Here is a 27,960-nt window from a genome sequence, read left to right as displayed (position 1 = left end):
CTTTTTAAAGAGCGGCATACCTTAACGGGCAAACAGCCGTTAAAGTATAACGCCCTTTAAAAGGGCGCTATATATATTTAAAAAAAAAGTCACTATATTATTTTCCATAGATTTTGATTTTTTGAGTCCAAAAGAATCACATTTTGGTTCCGGATCGGGTTTTGGGCCGTGACTGATAGAGTGAGAGCATATATGGGAGACTTTGGTCATAAATGTGTTGTCGATAAAATATATGATGTTGCTGTATTTTTTTGGATAGCTTGATTAATATAAATTTTTGTTGAAGTTATTTCATTTAAAACTGTTTGTGGTTTTCGATGTTATCAATAATATATATGAGGTTGCTGAATTTTTTTTTTGGATAGCTTGATAAATATAATATTTTGTTGAAGTTATTTTTATTTAAAATTGCTTGTGGTTCTACTTCTATAGTGAAGCTACTTTGCTTATTAGTTTCTTCCCAAAAAGATAACTTATTTTACTACTCAAAATACATTTTCTTCAACCTATAACTTTGGACAAGAAATTACTGAGTCAACATTGGTATTAACATTGATGATAAATGCTCTGCTTGCTACTTAGAGACCAAAAGCTCCATTCATATTTTCTTTTTTCTATAAACGTTGTTTTTTCTCCAACAAGTGGGCCTCTACACTGATTTTGACTCTTCATTTTCCACAGAATGTGAAACCCACCCTTACAACACGTAAGGCATAAAAGCATCAGTAAATCCTTGAAGACAACTAAAAAAAATACTTTAACCTACTTTCTAATAGTGAAAAAAGAAGAATTAAACTAAAAAAAGTATATAGATATATAATATATATATAATTCATGTATATAATATGTATAATTAATATATAATAGATATATAGTAGTTAGAAAAAGTAAATAATAAATTTGGCCAGCTATTAGTAGGGGTATACAAACCGAACCGGAAAACCGCACCAAAACAAAAAGTCAAATTAAATCGATTAAAAAACCCGATAAGGTTTAGTTTGATTTGGTTTGGTATTAAGTAAAAAATAAATCGAACCAAACCGATATATAATTATATAATTTTTATATATACTTTTAAGACTTTATATAGAATTTTTGTTAAAAAAATATCTAGAATATTTGGGATTCTCTTATGTGATGCAATATTTAATTGAATATGAAGTGTTTCATTTTTATTATCTTTAAATATTGTGTTGAATGATTACTTTCTTATCCAGTGTTATTGAAATGTGTCAATCTCTTTGTTTTTTCATATTCAAATGTCAAGATCTATTATATTCTTATATCTTTTTCGAATTTGAAGTGGTATTTCGATAATTGAAAATTAAATAGAACATATCATTATTTAGGTATCATATTAGTTTTTATGTTTAATTATTAAATTCGGTTAACTTTGAAAGTGCACATCAACGGAATTTATTGTCAGACAACTAAAAAAAATAGCTATCATATGTTACTAAGAAAATTCTCCCATAAGAATAGTTTAATAGATAATATGTTTGTTATTTTTTTTAATTTTTATTAAACATATATTTACTTATAAAATTTAACAAAGTAAGATTGACATATTATTCATGTTACAAAAAAATCCGAAAAACCCAAAAAATCCGACAAAACCAAACCAACCCGATTTATGCACACCCTAGCTATTAGTATAATGAACCCAGAAAACATGTAGTATACCATTTAAAAAAGTAAAATAGAACAACAAAAGGAGAAAAGGTTGAAGACACAATTAACGTTTTTGGGTTCTTCAGTCTAAAGTTAGCCTCCAATTTATTAAAAGACGAAGGCATGTCTTTTCTAAAAGAGGAATATTTTATTCAGAATTACCCCGCATACTACAGTACACTTATCTTTGCACCCTTCTCGTATTTTCCTTTCACTTCAAGTGGCTTTTACTGTTAGATTGAGAGAAAAAAAAAGTTGTTTTAATAAAAACTAAAAACTAAAAAATAAAATGGATTGTGCCGTCGAACTTGGGAGCTTAATTTATTCCTTAACAATTATTTAAGTATTTCTTTTTGTCAAACTTTTACATTTCTGTACAGAAATTAGACTTTTAGATAGGCTTTCAATTGAAGAAATGTCCTCCTCTATATGTTAGATCACAAGAAACACATTGCTCCTTGGTCCCTTACATCAAAAACATTCTTGTTTATATCAAGTCAAGAATAATAAAAGCCAGCTCACAATCAATGAGAATCACTTGTACCCTACATATTCATGTTTTTTTCTTCTTCTTTTTTATTATTTATTTTTACTTTTTTGATAAGGTGGTGTCTAGATGAGCTTATGTCGCACCTTAATTATTCAACTGGGTATTTGTTACCTCTCGTCAATTCGAGTACCGATGGCTCTGCTTAGTGGCGAAACCAAAAAATTCAATAAGGGCGTTCAAATTTATTCATGTGTTATGCAAGGGTGTTCAAAGTCTATTTTGTATTAATAACAAGTAATATTTTATTCAATAGCAAAGGGTATTCAGTTGACTATCCTTGATCACATATAGCTTCGCCCCTCGCCTTGCCTATCACGACTTGGGCATCCTACGTATTCATGTAACTTTACTTTTTTAAAACGGTAGTGTCCAAACCAGCTCTCCTACAACTCGAATATTTAATCGAGTATATATTATCTCTCGTCAACATCAGAGGCAAACCAGAATTATAAACTTATGGGTTCAGTATTCTAATTCTTTCAAGTTACTGGATTCTAAATTAATAATTTGTGCATAATTAAATAATTTTTTAAGATAAATACGAGATTTGGACGAAAGTTATCGGATTCAACCGAACCCGTATCCGAAGGGCTAGCTAGCTCCGCTCCTAGTCGACATAAGTACCGGATAACGTTGTCCACGAAGGCTTTAGCACCCTACCTATTCATGCATATATATAACATTGTTGAAATCCATATATCTAGAGATCTAGAAACCCCTTTCTTCCCCTCCCTTCATCCAACCAAAACCCCTCTCAAAAACAAAATAAAAATGGCTTCTATGGTTTTTGCATCAACACCTTTGAGTGCTAAATCATTTGTCAAACTAAGAACAAACTCAAAATACTCTCCTTCTTCATGTTTTGTTCCTTCACCCTTTAGGGATTCTTATTTACATTTATCATACAAGATTTCTCATGTTAAGTCTTCCAAATCTTCATTTATTCAGGGTGATGGTTTCTCTAATTTTTCATTACCAAAATTTTCAAGAGTTGCTAATTCAGTTTCTCCATCTTTGAATACTATTAAAGCTGGAGAAAAAACTGTATATCGTTTCGAAGCGTACGATATTGTAAGAACTTGAATTTCTTTCATTTATGTTAATGAATTTGAATTTATAATATATAATTCATGTTCTTTCTCATTTGTTCTTCTTATATGTCTTCTGTTTCAACCTAAACTAAATTAATGTTATACAATACACCTCATTTAACATTATTCTCTTTATCCTATATTAGATAGTATTTTATTTTCCAGGTCTAATATTTTCTATATATATATATATATTGCGATATTTGTTAGTTGGCTTATGTTCAATCTTGTTAGCATATTTACTTTAGGTCCTACGTTTTCTAAGAATTCTCCATCCGAATTTCTTTTATGCAACAGTCTTTCAATAATGTTGTCTTGAAATAATTTTAGATGGAGAAACATGGTAGTGATATATAGCCGAACACAGCTTATTTAGAACCAAGGAGCAATTGTTGTTGTTGTTGTAATATTTTCTGTTTTACTTTCTTTGCTTTCTCTCTTCTTCTTTTTTTTTTTTTTGGTTTCTAATACACTAGGTATCTCTTCATTCTCTTAAATCCTTTTGTTATTTCAAATAAATTCAAGATTTGCATTTCTTCTAACAACTTGTTTGGATGGTTGTTACCAGTTGTATTGTATCGTATTGTTACTTTAAATATAATATTTATTTTGATTGTTACTTAAATTTTATTGCATCGTATCGTTAAATCCGTCGTTACGTAACAATGAAAAGTGTCACTTTATAGAACGACTGATTGGGTATGGTCGCGTCGTTACCTTATTTTTTTCTCATCTTGCCCTTCCTTATTATTAAACAGTCATATTATATCTTTTACCCTATATTTTCATATAATAATTCTACCTTGTACCTTACATTTTTTTCTTTATAATATTGCAAGTTTATTCTGCATATTGTTGGTGCATGACATCATGAAACGACGGCAAACAATACAATCTATTCAAACGTTGTATACATCAAAATGATACAATACAATATTATACGATACATTATGAAAGTATACATAACAAACATCCAAACAAACTGTACATTTTGAGCCAAAATAGTTGAAATTATTTCAGAATTATATTTATATTGTAATAATCTAACAAATATCCTCTCCCTTTAGTACCTTTTGGGTAAACAAGTGATTTATTGTTTGTAATCTTTTACAGAGAGAAAACAAATATATCTCCCTCCGCAAATACAGTGGGAAGGTTCTGCTAATTGTTAATATTCCAGAGCAAGGGTATATCTTCTTCTTCTCTATTCTTTTTGTAAATCCCCTTTGACCATAAAATAATTGACCACTGCAAAAGATTTTATATTTTCTCAGATTTTTGTCTATTTCACTAGCTTTCATTGGCCTTTAAAATAAAAAAAATAACAAAAAAGAAATTCTCTAAAATGGTGTTTGGGATTACAAATCACAAAAGTCACTAAACTAATTTTTCAGTAACCAATAAGGCACTCAACTTTGCCCAATTAACATATAGGATATTCTCCTTTGTTTTTTGTGATTTTTTGTGAAACTTAGGTAAAGTTGAGTGATTTCTTTTTTGTTACAAAAAATTATTAAGTGACTTTGGTGCAAAAAAAATAAAAAATGAGTGACCGTTCACGAAATTAACCCTTTTTGAACCATAATGGATATCACTCTAGTTTTTATCATAGTCCCGGAAATTAAATAACCGATCTTCAATTCTCTATATAAATAGGAAGTAAAATAGTGTATATATATGTTCTCTCATTACTTATTTTATGCGTAGCAAGACAGATCTAGAATTTAAAGTTTATGGTTTAGACAATCACCGTAAGTTAATATTATAATAATAACTAGGTTCACAATCAAATATATATATATATATATATATATATATATATATATATATATATATATATATATATATATATATATATATATATATATATATATATATATATATATTCATATTCATGCATTCATGTGTTATGTTCACATTATTCCTAATTTTTAGCTGAAATTTTGTATATACTGATTTCAGTTCTGATGAGACAAAGTCGGAAATCAAGCTTCTCAATGAACTGCATAACAGGTACAAAGACGGAAAACCTAAAGGTTAGTCGTCTATTTTATTTTAATTTACAAACTTATATTCTTTGTCAAATTTGTATTTTTCGCAATTACTTACAAATTAACTAATCGACCCTTTAAAATGTTATTGTTACTATTACTTTTATCCTTACTTCGTATCTTCCTCTTCTATATATAAAAATAAAATAAAGCTTTGGAAATAATGGAAAGATTCAATAATATTTGGATTGCTTCCTTCATAGTTTTGGTATATGCTCTTCATATTTCCATTGGTTTTTCTTCCTTTCATAGAGGTTACTCAATTCATATGACCTTTTTATTGTCATCGTTAAACTTGAACCTAACACCTCCGTCTTAAAAAGAACATAATATAAAGTACGAGAGTTAATTAACACATAATATCTGTGTTGGTTCAGAAATAATTTTACTATTTTAAAGGTATTTTAAATCAATGATTAATTATATAAATATCATAAAAGATATGCACATAGGAGTTTCGCAAGTTTGAAAACGACGATAGGAGATATAGAAGAGTTACACCAGGGATCTGCATTGAGTATTTATACTTGTTTACCTTAGTTATGGATGAGTCAATCAATAGTACATATATAATGATGTCTCATGGTGTATATATACAGAGGCGGATCCAGGATTTAAATTCTATGGGTTCAATTTTTAAGATGTTTAACATTAAACCCATTATATATTTAAAGTTATGAGTTCAAATCTATTATTTTTGTAATTTTAATAAATTTTTACACATAAATTTCTACTCCGCGTCAAAAGTTATGGGTTCAATTGAACCCGTAACTCTCACACTGGATCCGCCTCTGCATGGAGAAACCATTTTTCTCCCTTATATGAAGTCTGACCGAATGCTAGGAGGGTGTCATCCAAAAACTTAAAATTAATAAAAACACTCTAGAAAATAAGAAGTATTAGTATAAGTAGAAATAAGACAGAATATATGCATGTAAATTTAGCTCGACAAAGAAAAGTAAAATCGATGTGACATTAGATGGAATCATAAAGCCTAAACATAGACGCTAAAGCAACGCTACCTAGGAAAATGAATATTAGGCTTCATATCCTCACATATCCAAAAATATAGATGTTACGATGGATGTGTCCTAAAAGTTTAGATAAGGTCATAATGATCACATTCGGAAAAAGGTTCATAGAGCACAAATAAAAAATAAAATAAGATAAGGTCGCTTAAGATTAATTTGGTCATATTTTGCTTCCAAATGTACCAGTACATAGGTCATGTGAAATCCTGATGATTGAATGTGTTAAAAGGAATGAGGTAGATCTAAATCAGAGGGAGTAAAGTTGTCTTAAGACCTGCAATCTTTCGAAATCCATATAGACCAGCAATAAATTGAACACAATTAGTGGTGAAAAAATGAATTAAAAAAATAGTTATCTATCTATATTATTCGTTAAAAATGGGTAGAATAATAAACTTTTAAAAACGAATCAAATATGGATAAGATTCATATTATCCACTTAAAAATGGATAGTCAATAGATAACCAATGATTTAACTTTTACATTTGGAAAGGCATAAATTGGGGATTCATGAAGTATGGGAGACTGAGAATGCTTCCAAATTCAAATTCAAGAAGCTATAATATGGATATCTATATTGTCCGCCGATTAATCCATTTTCTATCCATATATATTAAAGAGTCCAGCCGAATATTTTATCTGTTTTTACATTATCCGTTTTTGACCCATCCATATATCTCACCCGACCCGCCCGTTTGCCATTCCTAAACACAATTAATGAAAGCAAAATTTTTTATGTGTAGGCGGTCTGATAAAAATTACTCACATTTGATATTTACACCAAATCAATAAATATATGATATGTGTTTGCACATAGACTATTAGACCAGTTAACTATGATAAGTTCATAATGTTTAGTTTAATTCGGGTGCAGATAAGTATTTAATGATACCAACTAATTAGGATTAAGATTTAATCACGACGGTATATTTATATTAAGTTCAGTAATTATCATAAATCTTTTTAGTTTTCTCAGGATTTTTATTTTAGAAAGGAACCTTTAATATAAAAGAATAACTCAAGTTATTAAGTATTGGAATGATAAGTATGGACGTCATCATATCGATCCGTAAGGTTCTACTAGACACTTTTTCATGACTTGTAGAACCTATGAACCTAGAGCTCTGATACCACCTTGTCACGACCCAAAATCCAACTAGTCGTGATGGCACATAACCCAACCCACTAGGTAAGTCAACTTTTAATTATCCAATTTCAATAACAATTATTAAAGCAATTTAAGTAAATAATTATCTTAACCTTATATATTCCCCAACAATTGGTAGTACAAATTATGAGCTTCTAAGAATAGAGTATACAAAGTGGAAATAAAATAATTACATAGTCTGTTTGAATAATACATAAACAGAGCTTTTATAAATCTAAGGCTACCATAAACAAGAGGTAGTTACAACAGGAAGGCTGGTACATCTTCAAATCCCGCAACCATCGAGCACATCAACAACAACAGCCAACATCTGCACGCAATGTGAAGAAGTGTAGTATCAGTACAACCAACCCCATGTACTGAGTAAATAACAAACCTAGCCTTAGGTTGAAAGTAGTGACGAGCTTCTACCAAGGTCGGGTCCAAAACTACTAGTCCATAACAGTCCATAAAAACATAAAGCAAATAATACCAGAAGTAACTCAGAGATAAAATGCTCAGCTAAATCATGATTTCAAAAATAATAGTTCTTCCTTTCAAGTGCATCAGTGAAAAACCCAAATCGTTTACCGAAATTTCCAAAAATATGAATAAGTTTGAAAGCAATAATTTCCCAAAATTCTTTCAATAATAAATGATATGTTTCATTTTCTTTCCAGATAACCCGTGTAAAACAAATGCATCACTATGCCCATCTGTCAACATGTGTGAGAAATCATCAATAATGTGATACCGTACAACAAGAGAAAAATACATCTTTATGCATATATGTCATGTGTACATGTCAATGCAATGTATCTCAGAGATTGTACTCATGTACTCACACTCTCAGAATACTCAATCTCACTGTCTCGCATTCTCTCTCACTATGCTCAGCACACTCAATCACTCAGCGCTATATAATACCTGTTACGGCGTGCAGTCCGATCCCTGTTTATAGTCGACTGCGCTTACTGGGGGTGTGTACAGCCTCATGAGGGGCTCCTATAGCCCAAGTGCTATAAGCACGGACAACTCACGTGCTGCACGGACAACTCACATGCTATAATATCTTATCTGGATCCGCACGGTCAACTCACGTGCTAAAATAATATCTGGATCTGCACGGTCAACTCACGTGCAATAGTATAATATATGTATCCGCACGGCCAACTCACGTATTGCACGGCCAACTCACGTGAATATAGTATAATATATATATATATATATATATATATATATATATATATATATATATATATATATATATATAAAAGCTAACATGACCTGCTGCGGGCGGGCAACCCCGATCCACATAATAATCCTCACAATCAGGCCCTCGGTCTCTTTCAGTCATCAATCTCTCTAGTCTCTCTCTCATGGGCTTACAATATCATGAAAATAGCCCAAAAATAATGATATGATGTATCAATAAATAATAATAGAGACTGAGATATGATATATAATGACATGAATATGACTGAGTATAATTTTTAATTTAAAAAAAATAATTCACAGCAATATGACCTCTGTGGGTCCCAATAATACTGGCACATAGCCTCAGCATGATTTTTAATATACATTTTAACTCAATTTTTTTAACACATAAAATCGCATGGAAAATGCCAAGATTATTTAACTACAAAATTCCACAGAAAGAATTATGTCACAATTTCTATAGTGCACGCCCACACGCCCGCCACCTAGCACGTGCGTCACCTCCCAACAATTCACATAATACATATATTCAGGGTTCATACCCTCAGCTCCAAGATTAGAAGAGTTACTTACCTCGAACAAACCAAATCCAATGTCGAGCAAGCTAAGCAATGCTCTAGAAATTTCATTATGCGCGTATAACTTCCAAACGGCGCGAATCTAGTCACAATTAATTTGATTCAGCTCACTAAAATTATAAGAATTAATTCCATATCAAAATACTAATATTTATTAAAAATCAGAAATTACGCCCCAAAAATCATCCGTGGGGCCCACGTCTCGGAATCCGATAAAACTCATAAAATTCGAACCCTCATTCAACCACGAGTCCAACCATACCAAAATTACTCAAATCCGACCACAACTCGGCCTTCAAATTCTCAATTAAAGTCTATGAATTTTTCTACTATTTTCAACTCAAAACACTAATTTGTTGATAAAAACAATAATAGATTCGTATAATTTAACCAAAACCAAGTTAGAATCACTTAACCCCATCCATATGGTGAAAATCGCCTCAAAACTCGCTTCAATTCGAGCTCCATAGCTCTAAATGTGTTAAAATGGCCGAAACCTCAAAATATATCTTTTGTCTAGGCATTTACTCTTCGCGATCGCGGAAAAAATGCTTCGCGATCGCAAAGCACAAAAATTTTCAGCCCAAAATTTGCCTTTCGCGATCGCGAAGAACAAATTCCCAGCACTTTCAGACAGCCTCTAGTGTAATAATCATAACTTTTTGTACAAAACTCTAAATTGCAAATGGTTTAACTTTATGAAAACGAGACACCAAGAGCTATAACTTACATTTGTTGCTTATCTCCCAATTCTTTATATATTGCGAGATATAATCTTCCATAGTCAGCCCTGTGCAACAGAGATTTCCAAACTCTTCCCGAATAGCCTATAGTGTATTTATCATAACTTTTTGTACACAATTCCAAATGATAAATGGTTTATATTTCTGAAACCTAGACACAAAGGGCTACAACTTTCATTTTTGGATCATCTCCAAATTCTATATTGATTACGAGATATAAGCTTCCAAAGTTGGGTTAGTGCAGCAGGAGTTTCCTCTACGCGATCGCGAAAAGTCTTCCGTGATCGCGATTCACAATGCCCAAACAGCAAAATTGCTCTTCGCGATCGCGATCACGATGCATACCTCTGTGGCCAAAAACCAGCAACTAAGAATGGCCTAGAAATGGTCTGAAACCACCCCGAAACTCACCCGAGCCCCTCGGGACCTCAATCAAATATACCAATAGGTCCTAAAACATCATACGAACTTAGTCGAAGCCTCAAATCACATCAAACAACGCTAAAACCACGAATCATGCCCCAATTCAAGCCTAATGAACTTTGAACTTTCAAATTCTATATCTTGTGCCGAAATACATCAAATCAATCCGGAATGACTTCAAATTTTGCACACAAGTCATAAATGACATAACAAAGCTATTCCAATTTTCAGAACTGGATTCCGACCTCGATATCAAAAAGTCAACCCCCCGGTCAAACTTCCCAATAATTCAACTTTCGGCATTTCAAGCCTAATTCCACTACAGACCTCTAAATAATTTTTCGGACACGCTCCTAAGTCCAAAATTACCATACAGAGCTATTGGAATCCTCAGAATTAAATTCCGAGGTCGTTTACACATAAGTCGACATCCAGTCACTATTTTAACTTAAACTTTAAACCTTGAAACTAAGTGTTCCAATTCATTCCAAAACCTCACCGGACCGGAACCAAATGCCCCGGCAAGTGACACAACAACTGTAAAGCCCAATTTGAGCAGTAAATGGGGAAACATGGTTGTAATACTCAAATCGACCAGTTTCTCCCCCACTTAAACATACGTTCGTCCTCGAACGTGCCAAGAGTTATTTCCAAGCCATCAAATCACTGTTCCATCTTACCACACATGTACTCGGGGTGAACCCACGTTACCTTATTCCATATGAGCTTGACAACATAATACAACTGAAATCATTGATTTAACTTTAGCCCATAAACCTTGGAATTTAATTTCTAACCTTTAGAATTTCTTTCAAGACACGAATCTTATATTTACACCATGTATGAGTTTGAACAAGCTGTATCAAGCCATAACCATAACCATTGGTTATAATAAAAGAAACACGCGAAATTTCATGATCACTTACCAGATCAACAAGTCATGGAGCTCTCTCGCCCCAACCAGAACCGTAATCACTTTCTGAGCCGACTTTCAATATTATACTCCCCAATATACCAAAATTAAACCTGATAGTACCCATTCCAGGTCCAATGGCCTTATATTACTAAACATAATTGTTCCACAGACATACCGTACCAATATAACCCAGAGACACAACCTCGTGCCATCCGTGCACCAATACGCAACAATTCAAATGTACCTAGTCATAGAAAATGACTCAAATTAGAGAACTGCCCTACCAGATTAACAAGTAGTGCCACAACGAAACGCTGAAAATTTATCATACACCGTAGAACCATCACCCGATTCTAACACAAGGTTCATATTATATACCCCGAGCCACCCTGCTCCAAATTAATAACGACAGAGAAGCAAATGACAAAAATGCCACACAAAACCTGAAAGGACATAACCATTACGCTATCGCTCATACAATACCCAAATACTCATCACGCTCAAATTCTGCTATAAGGCTTAAATAGAACCGCACTATCTGTGCACATAACCAATGAATCACAATTTCTCGTAGCATAAAGGAGTAACTCACAGATCATTTCAGAACACGAATAAGTTCAACATCAACCGAATGACACGTCCCTCAACAATAGCAGTATGGAGCCAACCATCCCGGCTCGGTGTAGAATACACATCCTAATTGGGCCTATCAATGGACCCCCAAATCACTCTGGTTACTCACAAATAGATAAAAATCCCTCCGAAAATCCATAATGACTGAATCATAATACATTCTATCATCTGGCTAGCTCCGACCACAACTTCACAGTCCACAACCATTAAATAATTTGTTCCTGACAACTCCTAGTCTCCAAATCCATAGAACACACGCACCACCATTTCTGGTCCTATCTCCACCGCCCGAATGTCTAAAACTTTTCTCATACATGATCATCCCACGAGAAATACTTTAAAAGTTCTTCCGTGCCACTTGGCAAAGTTTGAATATCAGCAGTCTATCAACCATGTGAGTACCGCAATACTAATTAAACATCTGTAAGTCAAAATACAATGCGCCTTCTGAAATACGCACCCTTTTCATACAACACCAAGTAGTAATCGTATTCATCTAGTCATTTGGAACTGCCCATGTTGTCTAAGAATTCATGACCATTCTTCCCAAACTTCGTTACCTTCCTTCAAGACTGAACTGCCACCTTGTACATGTAAATCTAACTTTCGCACAACACATAACATCTATCTTGCCATCACGTGAAAAGTACAAGAATCTCATTATCAACTCTGGTCACCAGCAAATTATATATCCTGTTAGTTAGAAATATTTATCTTGCTTCCTTCCAAGAGGAAATCACAATACACAACACGTTTCTCACACTAGTAGAAAATATCCGGTTCAAACCATGGTAGAAACCATCAAGAACAGTTTAAAATCCATTTGCAGATAACCAAGCTATTAGAACTAAATTCCTCTAACTCGACCAAACCACGTAGGTCACAAAACCCAAAGAATATTACCACCAAAATATCTGTAGAGTCTCACCACATCAAAATTACCCATATAAATACCACAACCGAAACACCCACTCTGAGAATACCTTATTTGAGTCTAAGGCCATTTCATTCACCTTCCTGGTACCAAAATATAAAATCCATAATGATAAACAAAAATGCCACAAGTCTCGACACTATCCAACTTAAATCTCAGATTTTATCCATACAAAAGTCCGGAGAAATTCTCAATTGCTATATAAAATTCTCAAACCCACTAGAATATTCTCGGGAGTCACCCACTTTGCTCAAATCTAATTGCACCGCTCATATGGGTCAAAAGACACGTGCTCCATTAGCACAACAACACTCAAAGAAGTAACTCTACTTTAATACCCCCAATCAAATTCATACTCCGTGCGTACTACATATTTTGAAAATAACAACTCACTCATCCCATGATTTTCACATACTCATAAAGTACAATATAACCCATATCCAAGAATTCGTTTACTCAAGTCATTCTCGAACTCCATCTCTGCAATTCATAACTAATCCACAAGTATTCCTCAGACCAAAACTAAAATTTAATATATAACCATGAAATTAAGCCGTCTGCAGTAGGCTCCCCCACTTGGCTCAAAGCTATAAATTTAAACACTTCATAACTCACAATATCCATACTCTACTACTACCCTAATACTTCCGTCAGTTCAACAAAAAATTCTTCTCAAGCTCATACAACGCCAACCATAAAAATACCCCAAATCATCTGCTAAGTTCGCAATCATTCTCTTGACACTCAAGTCAACTTTCTCAGCCAGATTCAAATTCAAATCTTCACACATACGCCCTGCTGGCGGAAAAGTAACTCTCCACTCACATATAAGGAACACACCTATGTAGATTACTCTATAGAAGATAACCCACCCCCTAGCCTCAAATTGGCATCTTGTTATATCTTTTCGCAGTCACAATTACTATGCAATCACTTAGTCAATTTGAGTTCAAACTCATTACCCAGACATGAGAATTTAATTTTTCCCAAAATTTAACAATATGAAAGATCCTTCAAAACATTCATACTAGAGACTGTACGTCACATTAAAACGAAAATCAAGCACCCAATGGCCATTTCTTTACATTTCAAGGAAACACTTCTCTTCACATTCAAATTGTCTTAACACATCCCGCAGTCACATCATACCCATCATACTGCCATTCTACTGCTTATCGAGCCACAAATTCCACTGTAGGGTCATTATCGGACATATGAGTCCAATTGTACAAGTTATAACTAAAGCAGCCGAGCTTAAACTGCGGTCTAACCATGGCCTCAAGTCCTCCAGACTGGCCCATCACCAAAACATAGAATTCACATCTCGTACATCATCCCTGAAATCACAAGCCGGCGATACACAACTGATATTGAGCGCTCATGTGTGCATATGAATACGTGGAAGGAATTCAAAGAGTTATGTCCCAAGATGAATCAATCCCGCACGATAAGAAAAGAAAGATGGGAAGTATATATCTTAAATGCCCTGTAGCCTCTCAAAGATAAGTATGGACGTCATCATACCGATCCGCAAGACTCAACTAGACACTTGCTCATGACTTGTAGAACCTATGAACCTAGAGCTCTGATACCACCTTGTCATGACCCAAAATCCAACTAGTCGTGATGGCACCTAACCCAACCCGCTACGTAAGCCAACTTTCAATTATCCAATTCCAATAACAATTATTAAAGCATTTTAAGTAAATAATTATCTTAACCTTATACATTCCCCAAGAACTGGTAGTACAAATCATGAGTTTCTAAGAATAGAGTATACAAAGCGAAAATAAAATAATTACATAGTCTGTTTGAATAATACATAAATAGAGCTTTTATAAATCTAAGGCTACCATGAATAAGAGGTAGCTACAACAGGAACGCTGGTACATCTTCAAATCCTGCAACTATCGAGCACATCAACAACAACAACCAACATTTGCACGCAATGTGAAGAAGTATTGTATCAGTACAACCGACCCCATGTACTGAGTAAGTAACAAACCTAGCCTTAGGTTGAAAGTAGTGACGAACTTCTACCAAGGTCGGGTCCAAAACTACTAGTCCACAACAGTCCATAAAAACATAAAGCAAATAATACCAAACGTAACTCAGAGATAAAATGCTCAGCTAAATCATGATTTCAAAAATAATAGTTCTTCCTTTCAAGTGCATCAGTGAAAAACCCAAATAGTTTACCGAAATTTCCAAAAATATGAATAAGTTTGAAAGCAATAATTTTTCCAAAATTCTTTCAATAATAAATGATATGTTTCATTTTCTTTCCAGATAACCCGTGTAAAACAAATGCATCACTATGCCCATCTGTCAATATGTGTGAGAAATCATGAATAATGTGATACCGTACAGCATGAGGAAAACACATCTCTATGCATATATGTCATGTGTGCATGTCAATGCAATGTATCTCAGAGATTGTACTCATGTACTCACACTCTCAGAGTACTCAATCTCACTGTCTCGCATTCTCTCTCACTATGCTCAGCACACTCAATCACTCAGCGGTATACAATACCTGTTGCGGCGTGCAGCCCGATCCCCGTTTATAGTCGACTGCGCTCACTGGGGGGTGTGTACAGACTCATGAGGGGCTCCTACAGCCCAAGCGCTATAAGCACGGACAACTCACGTGCTGCACGGACAACTCACGCACTATAATATCATATATGGATCCGCACGGACAACTCACATGCTATAATAATATCTGGATCCGCACGGCCAACTCACATGTTGCACGGCCAACTCACGTGCAATAGTATAATATATGTATCCACACGGCCAACTCACGTGCAATAGTATAATATATGTATCCGCACGGCCAACTCACGTGCTGCACGGTCAACTCATGTGTAATAGTATAATATATATAAAGCCAATATGGCTTGGTGCGGGCGGGCAACCCCGATCCACCTAATAATCCTCACAATCAGGCCCTCGGCCTCTTTCAGTCATCAATCTCTCCAGTCTCTCTCTCATGGGCTCACAATGTCATGAAGCCCAAAAATGATGATATAATGTATCAATAAACAATAACAGAGACTGAGATATGATATGTAATGACATGAATATGACTGAGTATAATTTTCAATTTAAAATAAATAATTCACAGCAATATGACCTCTGTGGGTCCCAATAGTACTGGCACATAGCCTCAACATGATTTTTAATATGCTTTTCAGCTCAATTTCGTTAACACATAAAACCGCATGGAAAATGCCAAGATTATTTAACTACAAAATTTCACAAAAATAATTATGTCACAATTTCTATAGTGCACGCCCGTCACCTAGCATGTGCGTCACCTCCCAACAATTCACATAATATATATATTCAGGGTTCATACCCTCAGCTCCAAGATTAGAAGAGTTACTTACCTCGAACAAGCCAAATCCAGTGTCGAGCAAGCTAAGCAATGCTCCAGAAATTCCATTATGCGCGTATAACTTCCAAAAGGCTCGAATCTAGTCATAATTAATTTGATTCAGCTCACAAAAATTATAAGAATTAATTTCATATCAAAATACTAATATTTTCCAAAAATCAGAAATTACGCCCTAAAAATCACCCGTGAGGCCCACATCTCGGAATCCGATAAAACTCACAAAATCCGAACCCTCATTCAACCACGAGTCTAACCATACCAAAATTACTCAAATCCGACCACAACTCGGCCTTCAAATCCTCAATTAAAGTCTATGAATTTTTCTACTATTTTCAACCCCAAACACTAATTTGTTGATAAAAACAATAATAGATTCATATAATTTAACCAAAACCAAGTTAGAATCACTTAACCCCATCTATATGGTGAAAATCGCCTCAAAACTCGCTTCAATCCGAGCTCCATAGCTCCAAATGTGTTAAAATGGCCGAAACCTCAAAATATATCTTCTGTCCAGGCATTTACTCTTCGCGATCGCGAAGCACAAAAATTTTAGCCCAAAATTTGCCTTTCGCGATCGCGAAGAACAAATTTCCAGCACTTCCACACAACCTCTAGTATAATGGTCATAACATTTTGTACAAAACTCCAAATTGCAAATGGTTTAATTTTCTTAAAACTAGACATCAAGGGCTATAACTTACATGTGTTGCTCATCTCCCAATTCTTTAGATATTGCGAGATATAATCTTCCAAAAGTAGCCATGTGCAATATTGATTTCCAAACTCTTCCCGGACAGCCTATAGTATATCTACCATAACTTTTTCTACACAATTCCAAATGACAAAGGGTTTATATTTCTGAAAACTAGATACAAAGGGCTACACTTTCATTTTTGTATCATCTCCAAATTCCTTATAGATTACGAGATATAAGCTTCCAAAGTCGGGTCAGTGCAGCAGGGGTTTCCTCTACGCGATCGCGAAAAGGCTTCCGCGATCGCGATTCACAGTGCCCAAACAAAAAAATTGCTCTTCGCGATCGCGACCATTTGTCCGCGATCGCGATGCATACCTCTGTGGCAAAAAACCAGCGACTAAGAATGGCCTAGAAAATGGTCTGAAACCACCCCGAAACTCACCCGAGCCCCTCGAGACCTCAACCAAATATACCAACAAGTCCTAAAATATCATACGAACTTAGTCGAAGCCTCGAATCACATCAAACAATGCTAAAACCACGAATCATGCCCCATTTCAAGCCTAATGAACTTTGAACTTTCAAATTCTATATCTTGTGCTGAAATACATCAAATCAATCCAAAATGACTTCAAATTTTGCACACAAGTCATAAATGATATAACGAAGCTATTCCAATTTCCAGAATCGGATTCCGACCTCGATATCAAAAAGTCAACCTCCCGGTCAAACTTCCCAAAAATTCACCTTTCGGCATTTCAAGCCTAATTCCACTACGAACCTCCAAATAATTTTTCGGACACGCTCCTAAGTCCAAAATCACCATATGGAGCTATTGGAATCATTAGAATTATATTCTGAGGTCGTTTACACATAAGTCGACATCCGGTCACTATTTTAACTTAAGCTTTAAACCTTGGAACTAAGTGTTCCAATTCATTCCAAAACCTCACCGGACCCGAACCAAATGCCCCGGCAAGTCACACAACAACTGTAAAGCCCAATTTGGGTAGTAAATGGGAAAATGGAGTTGTAATACTCAAAACGATCGGTCGGGTTATTACACATTACCTGCTAGTTGGAGAATGAGACGTGATTATAGTTATTTTATTTGCTTGAATGTATTTGATTTTGATTTTTCAATGACCATACCGTGGAAGTAATTTTTTTTTCAAATGAAAAACCTATTTTTACTTTTTTAAAAATTACTTAAAAGCTCCAAAAAGTTAAAATAACTTTTAATACAAAACATAACTATATTCTACTGCAAGAAAAACCTTTTTAAAATTCAAACATAAACAAATACAGTAGCTATAGCTAATTGAATAAGGTTCGTATTTTCCTAATGAATTTCTGTTTCTATTGGTCTGAAATATGTTTGTCATCCTTTTGTAGGATTTGCGGTTCTAGGGTTTCTCTATGATAATAAAGAAACAGGCACATCAGTATATGGAGGGGGAAAACAAGAAATTCTTAATACTGCTGAATTTCCACTTTTCGACAAGGTAAACTCTACTTTCATCTTCATGAAGTTTTAAATGTGGTTAAATACAAAGGTCTATCTAAAGTTAATTAATTAAGTTATACGCACTGTCAGTGTAAAAGAATTACATTTTTAGGTTATTTTTACATGTTGTAATAAGTAATCTATCTTATTTTCAAGATTACAAATTCTACATGTTATAAAGGCTTACCTATAAATATCCTTTAGTTATACTGATAAAGTATATAACTTAACACAAATTGCTACGTATATGTTTTATTTAGTTTTGAATATTGAAGAATCTTATATATTGCCTCCATTCAAAAAAAATAATGAAGGGTTTGCTTGAATATGTCTTGGTTTTAATTAATTTGTAAGTTTGAACTCTTGTAATCATATAGTACTTCATATTTGAGGGTAATATAGTTTTAAAAATAGTTTAAATATAATATATTTCTTAAATAAAGATTAAAAATATGTTTTGACTAATTAAAAGTTAGATGTATTTAGTCATACTAGTCTTAAGGTACGCGCTTTGTGCGTGTACCTTATCTCTATGAATATAATTTTTTTTAAAGTTATGTAATTATTATATTAAAAATTTGTGTTTGTTTTATAATACAAAAAAAAAAAAGTTTGAGAATAATGATTGTTGATCATATTTAACTTATCTAATATAAAGGAAGAAACTCTATCCTCAATCATCTCAGTCAATATATACAATTTAAAATTTATTCTAATATTATAATTTTATTATTTCAATTTCACAAGTTATCATGCTTTCTTTTTTATTAAAATTTACTGAGTGCAAAAATGTACATTAGAAAGTCCTTTTTCATCTGAAATGACCTTCGAATGAGCGATGATTGGCTGTCGAAATTTTTTGCGGCCACTATTTTTTCAACGAATTATTTCTTGTTGTATTAGGGGGTTTCCGACATATATGATCGTCAGGATTCTGCATAATTTCAATAGTGTGTATTTTAATAAATTTGAAAATAATTCAAATTAACTTCACTAACAAAATAGAAAATTGAAGGGCCAGAATATTAAGTTATTGAAGGGATCTCATTCCCAACACTAGCAAATATGAGGTCTTCAACTCTAGGAAAAAATGGAAGAACCTTTTTCAGTTTGAAAAAAGTCAAAAGAGACAACATTGTTGATTATTTATAGAAATTTAATTATGCAAAAGTTCATACATATATGTTTGTTTAGAAAGAAGGTTTATTTCCAAGCGGGAGGATCCATGCAGAATATACATAAAAAGTAGAAAATTTTACGAGGAAGTCTCAAAAGAATCTCAGAGATAAAAGTGCTCAATATAATGTTGTTATTATTAATTTTTAACAAATCAATTTAATTTGACCATATCCATTAAACATTAGTTTCAATCTTGTTTCCCTATCTATATAAAGATTCCTAACCCTAAAAGGAATTAAAAATTCTCTTTTAGTTTTTGGATGCCTTGTTATTGTTTATCGTGTTGCCTTTACTAATGTTGAGTTAATATTTTCTTCGCCAATGTTGTTCTTATGGAAACAAAATTTATGCACTATAAGAATTTTATCAACTTGAAAAATAATTTAATTTGAAAAAGAATCGAATTGAATTCTTTTGCTTTTAGTTAATCTAAAAATACTTAACTATTTGTTCTTAACATTGAATAAATTAATTTATTTTTTGCCAAATTCTTAGTATTAGGTCATCCAAAATTTTAAATATTTAACTGCAATTATAGTTACTCAATAAAAATTCTATTTTCAAAGGATAAGAAAATCCATCTGACATTTTGCTTTAGATCTTTGTGTTTGTAGAAGCCATTTACTTGTGTCAGCCACTTCTCTCTATCTCTCTTTTAATTTTTTTAATAAAATCAACATTGTTTAACTTTGGCATTACGTTAGTTATTTTTTCTTTTTTTGGAACAAAATTTTCATATTCGTTATTCTCTTTCTTGGGTTCGGGAGGGATACATATGTAAAGACCTTGAGGTTTAAATTTTTCATAATCACTGTGAAATAAGAGACGAAGAGAAAATCAATTGATTGCTATATAGATGGCGCAAGTTGTTAAGTATTTTAGAAAGATTTTAAAGTCAAAAATATTAGGCTAAGGATTTATATAAAATGAAATCTTGATTTTGAGTTTCTAAATATTAGGAGTTTTACATATTTCAAAAAAAAAAAATTAATGATCAAATTAAATGTCCTAAATATTAGAATTTTAAATTCCTAATTATTAGGAACATAACTCAATTCACTACTTTGTCTAATATGAAATCTTTAAAGGGTAAATAAAGGTATTTATGCCTTTTAATATAATATAGATATAAATATAAATATAGATAGATAGAAAATTAAAAGAACAAGTTCATGAAAAATAAAACATTGGATACTAACTTTTTTTTTTACACTCTTCAATAGGGATATTAAAGAATGTCCGAACTATTATCTTATTCTTTTCCCCCCACTTTTTAACCTACTAAAATTTTGACCTCTTTAATAGGGTTATCAAATGATGAATTTTCTACATACTGATTTTAAAATCTTACTGATGGACTTTAAAATCTTTCTACTTAATGATTTTTTTATTTCTTGAAGTCAAAATGTTCGTAGTTAATATCCTACTAACCGATGTTCTTATTTTTTTTCTTTTTTAAGTACGAACATTTTGACCTCTTTAATAGGATATTAATTAATGAGTGTCTTATTTATGATCTTATTTTTTTTTCCCTTTTTAACCTACGAATTGGTTTGCCTTTTTGTTAGAGTATTAGGGATACTAATTAAAGGAGTTTCCTACTTCTTGCCTTCTTCTTAATTACTACTTATTCCTTTTCCTACGGTAATTTTGTTTTTCTAAAAAATATTTTATTTGTATTTACAATTTTATCCAATATAAAGTGTATTTAAAGAGGGTAAAAAAGACGAACGACATTTTGCTAAGGGTTTTCGTGCTTTTAATATAATATAGATAGATAGATATAGATATATCATACCAAAATAAAAATTTATGAATAACCAAGGGACCAAAAGTGTTATCATCTGTAATTTGTAAGTTTGGATCTGTGGTGAAGTATAATATAGGGATAATAGCACTTTTACTCCCTTGGTTATAATTTCATTTTGGTCTTTGTGATAGATGATTTAATACATTTGACCTTCGATTAGTTAAAATGTGTGCTTTTGGTCCATTTTACATTGAAAATTTGTAATATTTAGATTACTTTTAGGACTATATTACCTTCCAATTATTAAATATGAATTAGCAATACAAATTTGCAATGAATTGGTTTCAAATTTACTAATTCGTTAATCTTGTGAAGATTCACAAGCAGACGAATCAATAGTGCACAATTCAATTAATTAAAGCTTAGACATGCTTAATTAACTAGATGTCACAAAGGACCAAAAATGATACTTTATCTATATTACTGGGACTAAAAGTGAAATTTTTGTTTGTCTGAACACTGATGTGATGTTGTACTTAAATTAACAGGTTAAATTGAATGAAAAACATGAACATTGGTATGGCACTGACGAAAATAAAAGAGATGAAGATCTTTATTATTTTCTCAAAAAAGAAACAAAAGGAGGAGATATTACAGAGGAATTCGTTAAAATTTTAGTAGATTGGACTGGAGTTCCTGCAAAACAACGCTACGATCCCTTCCCAATATCAGATGATGAAACTAAAAAATCGGAAGTTGTGAAATCGGGCGAGAACCCGGGTGCTACCGCTGGACCACGAGAAGATCCCCGCTTTGTTCTTGAGGTAATTATTTATTCCGTTTCAAAAAGAATGAATGAGTTCAAAATACGAAAATTAATTTTTTTTTAACTTTTGATCTCGAGAATACGGATATTAATTTCTTAAACATTTTAACATGAAATTTAGATAATTAAAAATTATATAAATAGTACTAGTATAAAAAATTATACTCCATTTTTTGAAATTAAAAAACATTAAGATCTAGATAAATTATTTATTTTTTATATTAATTCAGATATTAATAATGTTAATATTTTTTTTGGTTTCTCACTCAGTATCCGCTATAACTTTGGGCCGGGGTATATAGGGATAAGGTCCATTAAAAGAGAAGTGTTGTATATATATAAAATAATGATTATAATATAAAACTGAATTACCACAAGTTTGAATCTCATTAGGGAATTGGGTTTCACCTTCTCCTACTAATTATGTGAAAAATAAAATTTAAAAATGATAAATTGATAATTAATTGTCAAGAACCAAATAGAAAAATATAAAAAATTCTAACAAAGATTATCTAGATCAAAATCACGTAAAATTATATATCAAAAGTTTTATCAAACACTATCGGGTTTGCTAATATTTTTACCAATATTTAATAAGTACGGAGTTTTTTTTTTCAAAAAATATTTTTATTATCCAACCAAACACCGAAAAATATTTTCTCAAAAAATACTTCCGAATAATAAATCATTTTCCTGAAAAATGACTTTCGTCCTGCCAAAACACACCCTTCAAAGTTTATACTATCATTTTTTTCCCCTTTGATTGCTTTCACCTTAGTCTTAAATTTTTTTTGTTAAATTTCATTTATTTTTATATCTTAAAATTTACTCTTATCTTTTCACCTATTTCCAGAATGCCATTGCTAGATTAGTTCGCTGAGAGTACATGGAACGGCTATATATCAGCAAGGTTAATATATCATTACCTTTATTGGTAGGAAAATATGTGTTTAATTAAACAATTTGCAACAAAGTTAATGATGTATTGCTCATATTGTGTAAATGTACTTGATATACAAATTATGAATAAATAATGTTGGTGACTCTTTATGTATTTTTCTTCCTTAGTTTTACCTTAGCTTCTAAACTATAAAAATGGGGTGAAAACTACAGTATAATAATTGGTAAGTTCGAAGTGAGAACCTTTAATTTTTATTGTAATTACTTTATTCAAAAACTCCGTATTCTCTAATCACCTAACTCCCCTCCAGGGCTAATCATATTATTTAAAGATGTAATTATTTAAAGTTTATAACTGAATTTTAAATACATATGAATTGCATCTGTAAAAGTGAAGCAGCACAATGACACTCCAATTTAAGATCTTAGTCTTCATTGACTTATTCATACGAATTAAACTGATTATTGATCGGCCAATCATCACTACCTCGATTCCAAATTAGTTATTAGTGTTAATTATGTGAATTATCCAAAATCACTACGCTAGATGATAAATCCACTCGTATAAGTGGGCATGTTCCTTTTTTCTCTTTTGATAATACTTATCTTTGAACCAACTTTCGACTAATTCAAGTGTTTAGTATGCAACTATTAGAATATATTTATAGGTTAGAGGTTCGAGCCATAGAAGCCGCCACTAATGTTTGTATCAGGGTAGACTGTCTACATTACACTCTTTGGGGTGCGGCCCTTCTGATGAAATAGGAGTAACTTCAAATGCATACAAGAAGGGGCTATAGTTGTAAATAGGAATGTAAACAATTAGTGGCTACTTAATTAATTCACACGTGTATAGTTAGTTAGGCGGTTAGAAGTATATCATATCTTTTTTATATAGTTGTGTTCTCATTTTACAGTGTAACCGATAATTCATTCTCAATCAAAAATTCTCTCTGTATATTTCTATTCTCTACTTCTTTGCATGAACTACACAATAGAGTTAGGGCTTGGCGTTGCCTCTAATATATAGAAATCATCATGGTATCAGAGCTTCGACTGTAATTGTGAGTCCGATTCGTTGATTGAAGTCGATTTATGTTGAATTCATTCCATTTAAGGGATTGATAATCTGTTGATGGAAAGGATTCTACAATGGCGGCAAAAACTGACCTAGAAATCACGCCATGTTTCTTCACCCATCGGACACGACAGGAGCTCCGATCATATCAATTCAGCTGACCGGCTCAAAAAATTAGTCTACCTAGAGTCGACCGATGCAAATCCATCTTTTCGAGAAGAACAAGCTAGGGTTAGTCGACGAAACTCTAAAAAGGAGGATTTTAATGAAGAGTTAGGTCATCAGTGGGATCGGTGCACTGCTATAGTCCTAGGTTGGATAATAAGCTCTGTGTAAATAGAGTTAATCACAGGGATTTTGTATGCAAAAGATGCGAGAACTAAGAATATTTGAGGGAACAATTTGATAAAGTTAACACTTCACGTATGTATCAATTACACAAGGCAGTTGCGACTATTACCCAAGGATCTGACAGTGTGTCAGACTATTTTTCGAAACTTAAAAGTCTGTGGGATAAATTTGATAGTATGGTTCCTCCACCATGTGACTATTCTAGATCTAAGATATTTTTTGAATTCATGCTAAAGCAAAAGGTTTTACAGTTTTTAATGGGACTTAATGAGAGTTATGAACAAGCACGAAGCCAGATTCTCATAACTAGGCCAATACCAAATATCAACAAAGCCTACTCTATGCTTGTTGAGAGGGAGAGTCAGAGATCAATAGCTAATGCTTCAATGATTGGAGAAGGAAATGATTTAACGGCCTTATTGGCTGGAAGAGGAGACAATTACCAGAAGCCTAAAAGAAATTGGAACTTGCAATGTGACTGCTGCAAGATGAAAGGCCACACAAAGGAAGGTTGCTACAAACAAATTGATTATCCTGCAGATTTTAAACACAAGAAGAAAGCGAATGGCAATACAGCCTATAATGTTCATATTGAGAATTGCAACCCAAACATTCTAGCTGGTGGTACTGACAGGACTGGGATTCCAAATAAGATGACTGCAGGGGATCTGCCAAAGGCACCTCAACTTACTGCTGAATAATACGATCATATCATGAAGATGCTCAACAAAGATCTACCTAAAGAGACTATGACCAACATGAAAGGTATAGCTCACTCTTTCATGACTAGGATAGAAAAGTGGATAATTGACACACGAGCAACTAACCATATAGTAGCCAACTTAGACATGTTAACTAACATTAAGACAGTTAGTTCAATGAAAGGTATAAAAGTACATCTACATAATGGTTATGTCATAATGGTGACACATATTGGTAGCTGCAAACTCACAGAAGTAGGGGAAGTGCAAGATGTATTGTATGTCCCTAATTTTTATCTGTTTCTAAGATAACCATGGATCTCCACTATTTTGTTTCTTTTCTACCCTGATTTTTGCTTGTTCCAGGCTCTCTCCACTGGGAAGGTGAAGGGGATTGGTAGAGAAAAGGATGGCCTTTACTGCTAGTTCCTAAAGCTTCTACTAGAACTGGACATAATGAGTAACTAGCAGCACAAGGACTTAATATGCAAGCAACCAAGGAGGATCTACTACTCCGGCATAAAATATTGGAACATGCATCTGGAGGGTCTATGAAAGAATTACTTGGGTACAAGTTAGAGGATTGTAAATCTATTGTAGAAAGTTGTGATGTTTGTCCACTAGCTAGACATGTACGATAGTTTTTTCCTATAAGCAGTAGCAAGTCTATTAAAGCCTTCCAATTATTACACTTAGATGTATGGGGACCCTATAGCACACCAACATTTGATGAAAATAAATATTTTCTTACAATTGTGGATGACTTTTCTCGTGTGACCTGGATATTCCATTTAAAACTAAAAGGTGATGTGATAAATGTTCTTAAATATTTCTTGAAGTAGATACAAACTCAATTTATTGGATTAGTACAGACTGTTAGATCTGACAACGGTGGTGAGTTTGTCAGCTCAGAAATGCAAGATTTGTTTAAGTCATTAGGTATAGTTCATCAAAGAACATGTTCTTATATACCTCAACAGAATGATGTAGCTAAAAGAAAGCACAAACACCTTCTAGAGGTTGCAAGGGAAATTAGATTTCAAGGGCATATTCCACTACATTTCTGGACATTGTATTTTAGTTGCAGCATATGTGATCAACAGATATCCATTACAAATACTTACTGAAAAGTCATCTTATGAGTTGCTATTTGGGAAGAAACTATTTGTCACTCATTTGAGGACAATTGGATGACTTTTCTATGCTAGTGCTATGCCAAGAACTGACAAGTTTGCAAGCATGGCAGTAAAGGCAGTTTTCATAGGATATTCTGGTATCACCAAAGGTTATGTGTTGTATGATTTGGAAATGCACATATTTTGTGTCAATAGAGATGTGATTTTCAGAGAGACTGTATTTCCATTCCAACTTAACAGGGATCCCTCAATACACCCATCCTTGGGATCCTTTCTAGATGAATTGCCTACTACTGGCAGTATAACATAAGATATGCCTAATGATACAACTTCTACTCATGTTACCACACCAACTTCTGATTCTGCAGAAGTTATTCACTCAAATGATGCTGGTGTATCTTATTCCACTCCTACTCCTACTACTGAACATACTCCACCTACAGTTTCAAATACTGTTGAAGTTGGTGAGGAGACTACTCTTTCTTTTGCAACAGACACTACAACCATTCCTCTGAGGAGGTCACATAGGGAATCTAAGGAACCAACTAGGATGACAGATTATGTCACTACAGAACTTATGGGAACTATGTCTTATATCCTATTGGTAACTATATTTCTTATGCCAGATTGTCAATTTTATATCAAGCTTATCTGAGTGTGTTATCTTCTATAGTGGAACTTAAGTCTTTTTAGGAAGCCTCTAAGGATAGGATATGGTTTGAAGCCACGCAAGCAGAAATTCAAGCACTGCAAGATAATAAGACCTGGGAACTGGTTTCCTTACCTCAAGGGAAGAAGCTAATTGTTTGTAAATGGGTATACAAGGTAAAACTCAAAGCTGATGGTAAAGTAGAAAGGTTTAAGGCACAACTTGTTGCTAAGAGTTATAACCAAAGAGAGGGTCTTGATTACCATGAGACTTTCTCTCCAGTGGTTAAGATTGCAACAATCAGAACTATTCTTTCTCTTGTTGTAGTACATAGTTGGGTAGTCCATCAATTGGATGCCTATAATGCTTTTCTCCAAGGAGATTTGCATGATGAGGTCTACATGGAGTTGCCTCAGGGTTTTACAAGCTAGGGGGAGTCTGGTGTGGTATGAAGACATGTAAAATCTTTTTATGGTTTTAAGCAGGCAAGTAGACAATGAAACTTAAAGCTGAAAGAAGCTTTGTTGCAGTCTCACTTTTAACAAAGCAGCCTAGACCATTCACTATTCATCAAACAATATGGCACTAACATTGTAGTGATACTTGTATATGGGGATGATATGTTGGTCACAGGAAATAATTTGCAACTCATTGAATATACTAAAGCAACCTTACATCAAGCATTCAAATTTAAAGACTTAGGAAAATTGAAATTCTTCCCTGAGATGGAGTTCGGCAGGTCCAACAAAGGCATACTATTCAATCAAAGGAAATATGCACTGGAAATTATATCA

The 27,960-nt window shown here is 33.1% G+C and overlaps 1 protein-coding gene across 1 annotated transcript; it reads left to right on the top strand.

Moving 5' to 3' along the window:
- The first annotated feature begins 2,929 nt into the window (after positions 1–2,929).
- On the top strand, positions 2,930–23,405 carry LOC107761108 (phospholipid hydroperoxide glutathione peroxidase, chloroplastic). The gene is made up of 6 exons (XM_016579275.1): positions 2,930–3,292; positions 4,426–4,499; positions 5,275–5,348; positions 18,485–18,594; positions 22,074–22,349; positions 23,205–23,405. The coding sequence occupies exons 1-6, from the start codon at positions 2,993–2,995 to the stop codon at positions 23,229–23,231; spliced, it is 861 nt and encodes a 286-aa protein (XP_016434761.1). The 5' UTR covers positions 2,930–2,992; the 3' UTR covers positions 23,232–23,405.
- The last annotated feature ends 4,555 nt before the right edge of the window (positions 23,406–27,960 follow it).

The sequence above is a fragment of the Nicotiana tabacum genome, chromosome 15 (assembly GCF_000715075.1).
Source record: "Nicotiana tabacum cultivar K326 chromosome 15, ASM71507v2, whole genome shotgun sequence".
NCBI lineage: Eukaryota > Viridiplantae > Streptophyta > Magnoliopsida > Solanales > Solanaceae > Nicotiana > Nicotiana tabacum.
Note: the sequence above shows the minus strand (reverse complement) of the source record. Positions and strands in the feature narration are given on the sequence as shown.